The sequence below is a fragment of the Pyxicephalus adspersus genome, chromosome 2, assembly GCF_032062135.1.
Source record: "Pyxicephalus adspersus chromosome 2, UCB_Pads_2.0, whole genome shotgun sequence".
In the NCBI taxonomy this organism is placed as follows: Eukaryota; Metazoa; Chordata; class Amphibia; order Anura; family Pyxicephalidae; genus Pyxicephalus; species Pyxicephalus adspersus.
Genome location: NC_092859.1, coordinates 41896098 through 41911831, shown reverse-complemented (window position 1 = coordinate 41911831; position 15734 = coordinate 41896098). Strand labels below are relative to the sequence as shown.

The window sequence follows — 15734 nt, the reverse complement described above, 5'->3', positions numbered from 1 at the left end:
AAATGCAACAAAATTTAAAAAATATTCTGGCCAATGTGGGAAAGAATTAGTGATTTCATTGATTTCAAGGTCAGACTTTTGAAGGATAAAGTTGATTTTTTTAGAACATTTTTATGAATGGTATGTATGGATTGCTAGGGAGCTGTGACACGAGCCAAGGTAAAATGAAGGGCTTACAACAGCACTTAGGCACAGAAAGGATAGTAAAGGTATCAGCCAATTTAAACTGTTGACACAAGTAGTCAGCCTCGAAGCTAAAAACAAGCTTCTTGAACTGAGACGAGATCATTCATATCTAGACCACATATTGAGTATACATGGAAGCAGGAAAAGCGTGGTCATTATATACATAATCCATGTATACAAGTAGCAATACATTTTATTATCACACACAAAACTGCCCAAGATGAAACTCAACAAGGGGCCATATAATGCAATCTTTAAAATAGCCCTCTAGCTGGGCACATGCAGATGGTCTGGATAAACACTTTTACAAATATATATAGAAAAACATAATCAATAAAAAATAGTAAAGCAAAAAGCAAGGTCCTTTATACTAGTTTGCCCCAAAGCTGATAACTGAATAATGCTCTTATGTCTACCTAAAGCTTGCACTAATAGCAGAAACTTAGGCTACATTAGGAAAATGCTGTAGTTAAGGCATATAGGTCCCTTAACATTTAACGTGATGCTGGGCGCACTGACGGACGGTTGCAGTCCTCTCGGGGACTAACAATGAAGCTGGCCGTCAGTACCGCTCAAGTCCCACTGCACATCTAAAACATTTTAGCAGTCTGCATAGTTTTGTTCAATCATTAACCTATCCCCCACGGTTTTGTCTTCAGAAGCTGCTGAATTTGTTTCTGCTGGTGGTCTAAAATTTTGTACTTGAACTGAATAGAGTCCAAGCAACACGAAGAGAAAAAAACACTGCAGAAAAATTGCATTTAAATGAAGACAAATGTTTTCAAAAGTCACTAATAATATGTAAGCTGGTTGAAAAAAAAAACATATGATGCACAGCAGCAACATCTTTGGTTTGCGCATAACATTACAGAGAACAGGCCAAAATAGTTTTCTGTTTGAGTGTTGTGGTATGGTTTTCAGTCCCAGGCTAGTGGGGCTTTGTCAGCCAGCCAGGCAGGCAACACCATAATTATATGTTGCCCAATTTCAGTGCCACCTTTCAGTCTCCAAACTTTACACTGGACAATGATTCAGTAGTGTCATTTCCAATAAAACACTGCAAAGTACAATCTTCCTCTAGCTGTGCAGTGTGGGAATAGTAAGAAAATTCTCAAAACCTCCTGGCAGCACACACCCATCTCTCCTAATTTCGTTGCTAAATGGGAGGTGGATTTAAATACTCAATTTACTGAGGAACAGAGGGAGATGGTGCTTCACTTTTGCCATAAAGCTTCAATTTGTAACCGATACCAGGAGACCAACTACAAATTGGCCACTCGCTGGTAGGAACACCGTCCAAGCTTGCTAAGATTTTCCCTCATGTGATTGGCTCTTGCTGGAGGTGAGGCACAGGGTTTGCTCATACAAATTTTCTGGGAATGCCCCAAAATTAAAGCTTTCTGGGTCTTGGTGGCGAATATCACTCTTAGGCTTACCGATGTGGATATTAGAGACAAACCAGCCTTGGCCCTCCTTCACTTTCTTATTTGTCAAAGAAGATGTACAAACGTTCACTACTAAGACATCTCTTGAACGCGGCAATGGCATGTATTCCGGCTTGTTGGAAGAGAGATACCCCACTGACACTAGAACACTGGCTGAAACGGGTAGCTGACATTTACCGCATGGAGGATATGATTTTTACTGATGCCAATAGATATGACAAATTTACCCAGACATGGTATCACTGGATCCAATTCTACACATCTGTAAAATGTACTAGTCTACTGCAACAATCTCCAGCTGACGTGAGACCTTCACCTCTGAATTAATACTATTCATTCATGTGTTTTTTGTTGTAATGGAGTTATGTATGTATTTATGGAATCTGCTTGTTTTCCTTGTTACACCCCCCCTCCCCCTCCCCCTCTCTTTTCATTCCGTCTCTTTTCTAGTCCCCTAGCTCCCAGGTTCTTATCCATCTGAAAAATTTGAAAATGGAAATGCCCAGGTTTTTTTTTCTTTCATCTATGTTACTATTTACGTGTTTCTGATGTATCATACAATGTTATAAAATGTTTGTGATTTTTGTACATTCCTTGATATTTGTTAATAAAAATTATTCTTAAAAAAAAAAAAAGAAAATATCAAAACTAGTTAAACAGCAATACACATCTTACAACAGATACCTGGCTTGCATATATTTAAATTATTATTCAGTTACTTAGGTAGTATTATTTTAATTATATATATATATAATGTTTAAAATTTATTATATTTAAAATGCTATTATATTTATTATATTATCCATAAATATAAGGACTGAATTTGTAACCAGTAACTGCTTTTTCTATCTTTCTAGTTGCATCTTTCCTAATGCCTCCCACTTGGGTCTTATTACCTGCCCATCACTGTGAGGGATGACCACATTAACACACAGTGCTGGATTAATTAGCAAGGAGCAACACAGAAGCTGGTAACTATTTGCACATCGGGAGTGCTCTGATATTTTGGGGCCTTAGAAGCTCACTAAGGAAGAAATCTGGGGGACAGGAACCTTTAAGCAGTTTTTTTTTTTTGGTCAAAAGGTATTTTGTTAAAGTTGGCCTACCATTAATATAAAAATATATATGCAATCATATTACAATTTTTAGTAAAAAGAAATGTCTTTCCCACAATTAACAATGCCTTCCAGTCCCAATGTGGCCTTAAGTGTGAAGAAAGATCTGTTCATCTCTAATTATGACAATGCAAGGTCTCCCCACCCGAGTAAACAGTGCTGGATCCCCTAGCTGGACCCGTAATAACATCCCCACCCACCTACAGAAAATCAGAAATATTTTTTTCCCCCTTCACTTGTTTTTTTAAATAGCTTTCACTAAGCAGTTTTTCGTGGAGGTTTTATCATATTCTTTACATTACCCGAAAATGTGTAAGCTAGAACATCAATTCCTCTTTAAGAAAAAAAGAAAACAGATCATCATGTGCGCATTAATTTTTTCATTAAGACAAAAACAAATTCCTGCGAGTTAATGCACTTAAGAATGCCATACACAATAAAGAAATCAGTGGTAAGAAAGTATATCATTGATCTCATATGAAAGGGAAGATATCAATACACATTTACAAATATGACACTCAATTACATTCCTCTGCTGCTGATGCCTGGTATCTAATATTATCTCCAATACAGATATGCTATTTCTCCTTCCTCCTAAAATACCCTGTTCAAGTATCATTGAGTTTTCCATCACATACATCGATGATTTAGATTGGAGGTATGATTTAGACTTGTATATTTCTTTATTATAAAAGGACTTCAGTCCCCCCCTTTTTTGCAGTTTACATTGCCGAGCTATTTAACTAGGTAAATGTGTCACAGCTATAGTTATGTGTCTCCAATGGTCATATGGGATGTGTCACAGTCACAAGTATGGTAAAATCCTAAACTATACATCTAGAAAAATTAGTCTCTGTACCCCTACCTTGGGAAAATTAGTCTGCCATGGGAACAACATTAGTCTGCAATTCAACAACATTAGGCTGGGTCAACACGGACTTTTTTAAAAACGCATGTAAACATTCCAATTGCGTTTATATGCGTTTTTATGCACTTTTATTAGCATTTTAAAGCTTGCCTTTAAAATGCTGAAAAACGCCTATGCCGCATTTTCCCCACGTTTTCCAGTGTTTTAACTAATTTGTATACTAAACATCCCATTGAAATCAATGGAAGTGCTTACCTGTGTTTTCCCACGTTTTTGGGCGTTTTCCAGCGTTAACCCAGTATTTTCATTTTTAAAATGTTGCCTCAAGGAAACGTCCTGGTGTAGATTAACCCAATGTAATGCATGGAGATTTAATGCATGGAGATTTAAAAGCCTCAGTTTAAACGCTGGGGAAAATGTAGACTAAGCCTTAGCCACACTAATCTTCATACATTTTTAAATGTGTCCAACTGTTTGCGGCAAGGAGATCTAATTTACAAAAAGTACAAAAAGGTTTTCTTTGTCTCTCAAAAATTACATTGTCATAACAAAGTCTGCTAAGTCTGCTAACACTTCAATTTCCTTACTGTCTAATGTATGTTCTTATGTATGTTTGTGTATATATATATATTCCTTTATGATCATATTCTGTATATATCTATGCTACTAAAATTGAGCGATATATTGCTTTCAAGTAGATCCTACATTGAGAAACTGAAATGTTAAACAAAATGACCCTATCAGAGAGAATACCACTTTGTTTATTTCTGGATAAATTTAGGGGCATGATGAAAGGATGGAGATGTCTTACCACCTATTATTCCCAGTTGACATTCTTAGACATCTTTCTTTCCATAGTTGGCCTAGCATTTTGCAAGATTGCTACACAAGACATATATATATTCTATTTACCAAAAGGGAAAAGAGCAAACATCCTACACTGTGAAATCATCAATAGATCTACAGGTCTACTTTTAGGCTTACCAAGCATGCAACGTACCTGGGTGTGTCATTGTCACAGTATCTTCATTAGAATTATTGTTGTAGATTACCACAGCTGTGGCATTGTGGGATGCAGCTCGAAGAATCTTTTCTTTAAAGGTGCAGTTCCCACGCTGTAGAAGTGCAATCCAGTGCTTGGTGTTAGGAGGCACAGGGAAACGGATATGAGAGTCACAACCTTGTCGATCTGGAGCTAGACAGAGGAAAGGAGGCAGAAAATCAATACAGATATTTAGGATAATTGAGATAAAAATTAGTGTGGCTTTGATGGAAGCTAGTTACTGGGAGACATAATATCCCCTAACTTAAGACACACAAAAAAATATATATTTGGTTAGCTTCAGCAATTAGACTAAACCAACTGTCAAGGTAAACGTGGTAGTTGGCTTAGAAGTTTCCAAGTTAGTATTTTCCTCTCCCTGTTAAGCCACCTGAATGTTTTGGAATGTGTTTGGTGCCCAAAGACCTCAACTAACAGCAGGTCATATAAAGGGGATCCACCTTCTCTTTTCCATCACACAATAAAATAATGACAAATCATCTGACTGGTGATTACTAAGAGCAAAATATTAGGTCATATCAAGAATCCCACAACCTTTATATTTTCTATACAGATTGGTAAATGAAGGTAGACTATAACAGAGATCTGCTTGTTCAGTCTATAAACTCTAAAACCCAACTAAACCCAATATTGAACAAGGCAACTTCTCACAACAATCATCTATTATTATGTGTAAAAGTATTACTTTGGAACTGAACTTTTCAAACTAAAAACCCAATGTTAGACCTCTACTTTTTTTTTATTTCTCTGATGACTTACAATTGTTCACCACCTACTTCCTGTAGTTCCCCCCTGATGTAGACACATGGGTCTTGGTTTATTAATGCTTTTCAAGACTGTAGAATATAGACATTTATGGGAGATCCAGGATTGAAAACTTTGCCAAACAATAGCAATTTAGTTTTATGAAACCCATTCTAGGTTTGCCGAATCACCCCAGTTCTCCCATGAACGTCTATCTTTTCAAGTCTTGATGAGCTTTAATAAATCAGGCCCATTGTTTCCAATGAGAGATTAGGAAATGTAGTCTGGAATCTATTATTCGTCCTAGTTTAAGTGTCATGGTCAAAACATATTTAACCTTCTTACTGGGTAAATTTAGAAGAGAAGAAATAGCTTTATCGCGGTGCAGGTAAGTAGCTCAATAATTCAAACTATTCATAATAACCAATTCAAGTATGTTCAGTACAAAAATCACATATGACAAAATAAAAGCTGATTTAAATTTTAGTTTTACAAAAAAAAGTCCATACTGATTGACGTTTAATTGTCACAAGCACATAGCGTTTTCCCTCTGTAACAGGAAGCACCTTCATGTTAGGATCACTAGGTTTTCCTTTATTAAAATCTGACAATTTTTAAATATTAAAAAAACTGCTTTTGAAATTAAATTAACATATTAAAGCAAATTTTGTTGTGCCAGCCAAGAAAAGATTGCTTTATAAATTATTGGTCAGTTTGTAAACAGACAAAAAAATTTTTAAAGACGCAATTTAAAGGTCTCGTTTCTGTGTTTAATTAAATCAACTCTAGCAGACATTTTTTGTAAATGTACTTGTATATAAACAAACACTTCAGAAAGTGGAATGAATCTCTTTGTTCTTCCAATCTGCCGCACATCTATCACCCAGAGAAAACTCAGCAAAATATCTAGAAATCACTTGGCAATTATACCACGCTGATTCAGTGACCGAGAAGAAAGAATGTCTCTTCCTACCTTTTGTAGTGCGTTCTTTAGTTGTGATTAAAGGAAATAGAATGTTATGGGCAGCAATGACTAAAGAGCTGATTTGTCTCGTTATATGATGTTCAGATATTCAATTAACTGTCAAATGAAAACATGGCCACCTAGGAAATATTGGCTATTTGAAATTCAGCCAAACAGCAACTTCACAAAAAAAAAAAAAAGATGTTTTAGGAAGAAAGCCAGGCAAATGCAAGAAAAACATGATTTATGACACCCTTATACTCATAGAAAAGACACAATAGGCCTGATTTGGTAAAGCTCACCAAGGCTTGAGAGGATATACTTTCATTAGTGAAGCTGAGTGATCCAGCAAACCTGAAATGGATCTAGTCCAGGATTGAAAACATTTGCTAACAAATAACAAATGACTTTCAGAAGAAATCCATTCCATGTTTGCTGGATCACCCAGCTTAACTGATAAAAGTGTATCCTATCCAGCCTTGTAGAGCTTTATTAGATGAGGCCCTATGAGCGAAAAATGAAGGCAGCAATTGCTGACCTTCCCTTGAAAATGCTTTTGCTTCAGAACTTTGCATACTCATACCACTTATGTGGTATGAGCATACAGATGAATACTTTTTTTTTTAATCATATATATGATATATACTATATATACACCATTACATATATCTCCTGTATACTTCCAAACTGTACTGCTGAAGACATGAAAAAGTATGTAGGTACAAGGACTATGTTACAAGGTAAATCTATATTAGTTAGTGATATGTATGATGTCGTGACAAAATGCCCAGACATGTGACCATACAATCTCATCCAAAGTGGAAGATCTCAGAATAGATTGGCTGAACCTTTCCTATCAGGAGAGATCACATTATTATTCGAGGTCTGGATAGTTGATTAAAAAATTGAAAGGGTAAGAAGTTTATTTATTCTTAAACAAGAGAAGGTTGTCTTTAGGAGTAAGACAGGCAGGGTAGATTCTGTAAAACAAGAGTGGCACAATGACAGGGTAACCATTCTATCTGTGACCCAGAAGCACTGGCAAATGTTAGCAGACTACAGAGACAGTTAAAGATTTTGTTCAATCAAAGTGGACTCCAATGTCATCGCTATCTCATCTACAAAATTGTGATCTCAAGCCGCTTGGATGCCTGAGTAGTGAACATGGTTTTGCAGCCCTAAGATGGCAATATGCCAAGTTTACTACTGACACATATATAAAAAAGATTTTTTTTAACAACTTTAAAACTTTTTTAACAGACCACCAACTTTTATTCAAATTAGTGTATAAATAAAAGTATTTAACCTATATAACTTTAAAGTATTATATTGTGGGTCATAGAGTGCCAAGTTAACCAACGAATGCTGACGTTAAATTTGGACCAGGCTTTAAAGACCTCTGGTCATTAAAGGATTATTTATGCAGTGAGTTCAGGGCTGTATGTAATACATGGTACACCTACTAATTTATCTGGATCAAGCATTAGGAGTCAGAGTACACAGACATTTGTGTTTAGCTTCTGGCATAGTTTTTTGGAACATTTCCGCTGGCTTTGAACAAGCACAGTTGTTATACAGTGAACTGAATCTTATGCAGTGTTATCCTCAGATTTATTGGTGGCAAATAATATGGAGACAATGTTTTCATGAACAGCAAATATACATACGTATTGTGTATTATTGTCTGATAATTTTACTGGGAACTGTTACTGTGAGCTATACAAAGGCTACCATTGCTGATCACATTCTGAAAAAAAGTATAGACTTACTAAAAAGCTAAAACTTTGGTTACTATGAAATCACAGTATCAAATATTTTTAGTGCTTCAATAGGTACCCTTTGGAGTTCGGTGTCCCAGGCAGCCATGCGGTCATCCCTATTATATTAAGCCACTATAGGAAGAAAAAATGCGATTACAAAACTAGTCATGCTCTTGCCTGGATCTGCCTAGCGGAAAACACTAGAACTGGGACAGACAGAATAATGACAGCACATTAAAATCCAGATCATGTGCAACCTGCAGCTGCTGCTGCTCTAGGTCTCTGGCTAATTTCTCATTTTCAGCCTGAAAGCTGGAGTTAACACACCAACATTAACGGTCCCCCTATCTTTCTAGTTTGCATGTTGTGTGAAATAAATTATCTCTGGACGGCCTGCAAGGTAATACATTTCTCCTCTATGCATTAAAATAATCTTTATTTAGTGGTTTGCTGGCAGTATTTTGGCATAGGGGGCTCACTAGTCCTGAAACGTTTCAGAACCGACCTCTGGCTGAAAAGTGTGCAAACTTCAGCAAAGCAGCTTCTGCTGAAAAACGTGTTCATCAGGGAGTCTGCAAAGGCATAATTAAGCACCGCACTGGAACAGTTTGCTGTTAAAGGATAAATGTACTTTTAAACACAAAGTGCACTCATGCTTTTTGTTCTTTCAATCTAACCCCCCCAAATTTATTGCAGCAACACAATAAAATGTGTACATCCTAAGCCTGCACCAACCTTAGACTTCTAAGGGATCATCTCCCAAAGCTGCTAGTCATTCAAGGAGATAATTTCACATTCTGTCATCGTAACAGTGAAGAAAGTCGATTTCAAACCTTGCGCTTCCAAGAAATTTACTGCGCACCAAACATTTCTCCCAAAGTACGCATCGCAATAGAAAATGGCCATAGGATGGAGTAAAGTATACATCTGGGAAGGGATGATCTAAAGGATGTACTAAAGGACACATATCCTTTGAAGTGGAATAGGTGAACTTTAAAAATACACAGATTTCATTTAGATATGCTTACTGTTTTAAAAACTTAAAGAAAGATCAATCTACATTGTCCTGGTTCAACTTAACAACGTCCAATGTGACTTCCCTGTTTAGGAGGCTGATATAATAAATGCTAATTAAATGAAAGGGATAATGCTGATGTCACCATAAAAGATTTTATTGCCTGGTGTTTGGACTACATAAAAACAATGGAATTAAACTTTTTTTTAGCCGGTGAAACCGTTTGTATATGTGTATTTAAAGTTTGTATGTAGCGGTTTACCTGCAGTTTTGTGGTATTGAAAACAAATAGAGGACATAAAGAAAAAACAGGACAGAAAGGGTAATAACAGGGTGAGATCCCAAAGTATCCCATCAAGCTGAAAAGGAATCAGTGACACAAAGTCTAAAGAACTGAAAGTTCTAAAAAGGGGGTCAATCTTAAACTAGCAATAGAAGGTCATAATTATCCTAGGAATGGCAAGCAGGGAACTACCTACATCTCCTTATATGACTGCACTAAGACATCTTTACCCTCGTCCAGTGGTAATAGTGACATCTGATTTTCTTCAGAAGAGTGGAGGATCACATCCCACTAACAAGAAGATTTTCTGCAATAGGATAAAGGCTTAATATAGAGAAATCCCCCTGAAGCTTAAGAACCTCCAAACATCTTTATTGCTGTCTGACTGGGAAATGGTTTACCTGTTGTAACAAAAGTCATAAAAATAATGGAATCATGTTTTTCAGACTATTTATGATGCTGTAAAGCCTTATGGAACACATGAGGGGTAGTTGGCTCATGTAGATAAACCACAGGTCAATGATTGCTACTTTGAAGGAGTTTAAATGGTGTATTTAGCTGTTTGGTTATAATTGTTCTTAATCGGTTTTCTATACCCTCGAAGTGCAATTGCAATTGAAACTTAAATACATTCCATCCTCCTTTGTGTTTTACATGCTCCTCTCCCAGACACTGCAGCTCATAATAGGAGGCCGATCCAGAAAACAATGAGCAGGTCTAGGAGTGACCAGCCGACTGACAAGCTACAGGCATGTGCACCAACATTTATACAGGCCATAATCCTGCACTCCTTTAAATGTATACATTTTTGACATGTCTATAGCCAGGCAATAAGTTCACTTAATAGGCTGCAAATGTAAGAATCTCTACTCAGAATACAAAAAAGGCTACTTTCTACAATACCTCTCAGTTATGTCAGTAACTGACAAGCTGCATTAACAACTCTCAACAAAATGGGGCATAGCCTAAAAAAATTTGTAAGACATTGTCAACTATTATTTCCCAAGGGATAAGTCAGGACCATGTTATCACACATAATTTTAACCAGGATCATCTGACATTAATCCTCCTTTTTCCAGAAATTCTGTCACTCCTGCTGGCCTCTCCATAATCTATTTGCTCTCCAAAAATGATAAGGCTAATTACTGAGACTTCAATTTTCTAAATGATCTTAAAAACTGCTTGTCAATTCTACAATACCACTTGATGCTCATTACACAAAATTACTATGGCAGCTTCATTAGCAGATTTTTTGACCATACAGAATTTTTTTTACAATCAAAAGAGCACTATTTCATCTTTCCTTAGGACTGCATTATAAAACAGATGGATAAAGAGTTTATGGTTACATGGAAAGAATATTTTAGGATTTCTCCTGCAACTAGTTTGCTAGGCTTAAACAATGATGGTGTGGGATTCCTATAAGATTCTGTTCTGATTGATAACTGAGGTAAGTACATACTGGGGTGGACATACCTAATATTCAACCTATACTACTACTGTACAAAGACCCAAAATGAAAACGCAGGCTCTCCTCCACTGATCCTAGAAGGCCTTTTGTGATTGTGTCAGGACTGCTAATAATATATATTAGTATTTATAATAGTAATAAGATAATGAGTAATAGAAAAGCTGCACTTAAATGGCACAGTATACTAAAAATAAAATTACAACATACTGGAGAAGCTTTTAAATGCACAAAAACATTGGAAATGCCTTTTTTACCTTTTTAAAGGTCCATTTTTTTAAGGGTCCATGCTCTGGGTCTGTCATACTGATCCAGCCGTTATTACTTTGTCACGTCACATAAATATGGTGAGGGATTAGAATTCATTGGTTGCATGCTTGTTTCAGGTCAGTGTTTCCCTAGGTAGTGAAGAAAAGCTTGGGGTGTTTCACCAACTAATTAGGTTCAAGGTAAAAGCACAGAAAATCTAAGAAATGAAGAGCCCATTTGCTGTATGTTTCCTTTTATTCACTCGCAATGTGCATTTTACCTTGCACAGTTTCCTCCTTCTTGCCATATTATACCCTTCTCCTGTTCTGGCAGCGTCTAAAAACGGGCCTGGGCCCAGATCATCCACTCATTACCTCCCTACATAACGTTTAATGTAGCTTCTAGGGGAGGAATGAAGGACTACTGAAATCACATAATATGAATATGATGCCCAGCAGGAGCCTCTATTATTTTAATTGTCTATACAAAGGAGGTCTTTACAGGAAAATACATTTCTGGACATTTGGGATTTTGGATACATTTAGCTATACATGCTTACACATGATTAGGATGGAGATCCCTTTTAGGAAAAAGAAGAACAGATACTAATCTCTACTTTTCTTTGCCATTAAACAATAAAATCGGAATTGTTTTACATATTTTATCCAGATTTCAAATGCCTAGAGAGAATTATCTATTTTTTAACAAAGAATATATAAATCATTGCCATGGTAACTGGCTTCTGCAAGAATTTAGAATGTGTAACTTTGTATGATATATAAAACTCAATCAACAGATGTTTTCAAGCTTTTAATGATTTTTATTTATACAGTAATTTGATTTTGGGACCTGTGCACTGTGAAAGGCAGGGAAGAAGAAGGCCACTAAAAAACTGAGAATAACTACTTTGTAACCATTGTTCCATAACAATCATCTAGACCAAGAGCTTGAAACAATTTTGACCCAAGGACCAAAATAAAAAATAAAAAAAACACAACAAAAATCCATTACCATACTGGGACACCCAAATCTTGAGAAAAGATACTATACAATTATCAAAGCTTTTAAAAGATAAGTAACAATACAATTAAAATAAAAAACAATGAAAACAGTTAGCAAATTTGCATTCAAGTATAGTTTTCATGTTTTATAAATTGGAACGCAAGTAATGCATAAAGCTAACATATTACTAACATACAAATAAATATATTTAATACTGAATCGATTCCTGAGAGTCATTCCAAGGGAAACACAACAAACTTGGAGCACTGTGGGCAAACAGTGGGTGTATGGACACTGCACAGATAGGAAAATAGAATTAGAACCTGAGCCAACTTGTTCCGTACATAATGTGTCTAAGTCCTTGTATCTCAACAGGGGTCACAGACACATACACATAGAAATCTGTACAAATCTAATAGAATTCAAATCAAAGCACAATAGAAATGGCATCTCTGCTTTTCTGAAGACAGAATATAGACAAAAGCTGACACTTTAATCCTGGCCTGGATTCAATTCTTTTTACCATATTAGCTGAACCAACTGTTGGCAAAAACAGATGACTGCATAGGCAGGGTGCACGCAGAGTGATCCACCTTACACTATCGTATAGTGCCATGGCAGACTGACCATTCCTGGACCTTGACGCAGATCTTGCTATCTGGTCTCTATGATCAGTCTATGACTCTCTGACCACAGGAAACAGTATTCTGATTTTCACTTTGTTGTTACTGCACCTCTGTTTGGAGTGTTCTATGGCCTCATGGCTGTTTTCCTGTTACTATAGTGATACCTGGCCTAGTGACAGGACAATCTTCCAAAGGCCACGCAGATGATAAAGAGATTTGTGTTTTCTGTTGGGGACCCAGAGGGTGGCTGTTTGTCACATTAGAGAAGGACGTGTCTTCCGTGAAGTCTGTAATTAATCTAGGCACCTGTTGTGGTGTTAGGTTTTTGCTCCAACATGTAAACATCGCAAGAAAGCAGTGAGAACAGAGTACACACAACAAATTAGTTCCCCAACCCACACTTTAAGAACCACTGATCTAGACAATTCAAGCCCCCCTCAATCCTATTCAATGCCACTCTGTGGCTACCCACATTTATACTAGCCCATCATTACCATGATATAAGAGTGATTGGGCTTTGTAAACACAGGACAATTTTACCTTCCAATCTAATAAAATGATCAGATCTGACGTGAAGGGAAATCAGCAGATGACTCCTTGTATGAAACAGAATTTTGAGTTGCAGGTCAGATTTTTGCATGTGATTTGTTCAAAATGTGATTATAATAATAAAATAAAGGAGTATTTTTTTTTTAAATACGCCATGAATCTAAAAGTGTGCAGGGTGAATCTAAAAAATAGAACTATTTGAAACACCATGCAGAATAAGTCAGAATAGGTCAGAACCAAAATCTTGCTGTCCTTCACAGCATTTTGCAAATAATAACAGTGAATACATCACGCTTGGAGCTCTGTTTTTCTTTCATGCGTACACTTCAGAACCATCTAACTGAACAATGATTAAACACATTTTATGCGCCCTTTGAGCAAGCCTCCAGACAGTTACTACCAAGGTGCACATTATTCTTTAGGAAAATTTTGAACAAACAGCTTGCACAATCAGTGTTGCATTACTTGCGTAAGAGTTTGAACTGCTGTCCTTGTGACATTGAAACTCTCTTTCCACACCAGATACCAGCAATTCCTGGTCAGAAAAATAGGTTTTCTATGTAAACTCAGTATTTTATTTGTCAAAGTGCACACATACAGGTTTATGCAATAAGGCCAATCAAAGTGCAGTGAAATTAGGTGACCTACAGCGATCAAACAAACTAGAGGCATAACAATTATAGAGGATTGCAAAAGATTACCAACTTTTGCTATATTTTACCTTTAGTTTTGCCGAGAAACCACACAAAGAAATACCCTTTTTTATTCTAATGAAATCTCAATTTAATTTAATTTTTTTGGCATCCTGAGAAATCCCTAGCATCCTGAGGACTGTACAAGGGGATGGGCCACTCCTAACCCAGTTTTTTGAATTTTTATAAAAAGCCATATCCAGGTCTGTAGTAAAAGGGACATGCTACCCTACAATATGCAATATTCATAAAGCACATACACATAGAATGGGCTAAGACTACGTACACGTCAGATGATTCTCGTCCGACAATTGCATCAGGCTAAAATCTGGGGTGTGTACAGGTCTCGTTGTTCCTTGGTCCATCCTGGCGGATCCATAAACGATTGTAATGGAAGTGAAGGGGAGAGAGCACAGTGGGGTGCTGCTCAGTCGTTCTCCCCTTCCATTCTTCATTAATCAGAGTGGTTTTGTATATGCATGCATGTGTGTCTTCAGTCTTTTGTCATAGGAAAGGGTAGTGAAAGATCGTTTCCAATGACAATTATTGAATGTGTGTATGCAGCCTAAGATCCAAACGAAAGGTGTTCAATTAAAGGTGCTGCTCACCTAAAACACATGTCCATTCAGAAAAAAGGGCAGGCTTTCAAGACAGATCTACAGGAATAATTCAGCTTCCATTACAGGTACATGTAAATGATGGTCATTATTAAAGCTTAAGGAAGGTGTGTTAAGCCGATCAATCAACTTCAATCAACTCAATGGGTTTGCCCATGTGAAGAGCTGGCTAAAAAAGAAGGGAAGTTTAAAGCATTCACAAGACAGCCTAAATACTAAGTGGATGTCATTTAAAGGGATGTTTTTAAACCTTAAAAGAAACCCGTACAAGCACAAAGCGCACATATGAGTATTTTTAATGTCCATGTAACAGAGATGTTGTGTACATTTTTATTCCATACCTAGTATATAGTAATAATTTAATGAACTGCTGACTGAGAACCAGCATATACATCAAATATCAGGTCAGTGGCACAAGTATCATAGGAAGGGTAAAAAGAATAGTCCTCAGGCAAGTCAGCAATTATAGCGCTCAGATTTTTGTCCTGACAGATTTCCCTTCCAGAAATTGGTGAATCTTTATGGAAGTTTAAAAGCATTAGCACCATATTCTAAAAGTCAACAGATTCTGTTGTGTAAAAAAATGCTGTTTTAAAGCCAATTAAACCTCTAAATATGAACTAGAGTTTGAAAATATTAGTTCTGCATAAATTATTTGATGTTTGATGAGTGTTTAAAAGAATCCAGACGGTATTTGTTTTTCCAAACATTCATATGCATATTTTTGCATTTAGTACATTGAAAATAAAATGCATTTATTAGCAGAATTTTGTGAGACTTTTGCAGGTGTTTTCACAGAATATATTGAAAAGTCTTGAATATGCAAGTAAAATAAGGTATTTCCTTAAACTTGCCCATAACCTAGCATTTTGACACATGTGGATCTGGGTAGGATGCGTGCTATGCTGCCTGTAGTCTTTTATTTAAAGAAAAACATTTGCCCTTGAATCTGTTGACATTCTTGTGGCAACAATAGTGGGCATTTATAGGTGCAGTTATACAGTAATATAGGTTACAATATAGCCAAGCTTTAGTGCAGGGTGTGTGCAGGCGCACAGCTGCAAAGACACTGCGGTCATTCTGTAAAG

The 15734-nt window shown here is 36.5% G+C and overlaps 1 protein-coding gene across 4 annotated transcripts in view; it reads right to left on the bottom strand.

Moving 5' to 3' along the window:
- RNF130 (ring finger protein 130) overlaps positions 1–15734 on the bottom strand; it is a 160703-nt gene that overhangs the window by 101324 nt on the left and 43645 nt on the right. For all 4 annotated transcript variants that reach the window (XM_072400578.1, XM_072400577.1, XM_072400579.1 and 1 more), the window contains exon 2: positions 4615–4809. In XM_072400578.1, the coding sequence (XP_072256679.1) occupies positions 4615–4809 (195 nt within the window). The remainder of the gene's footprint in view (positions 1–4614; positions 4810–15734) is intronic.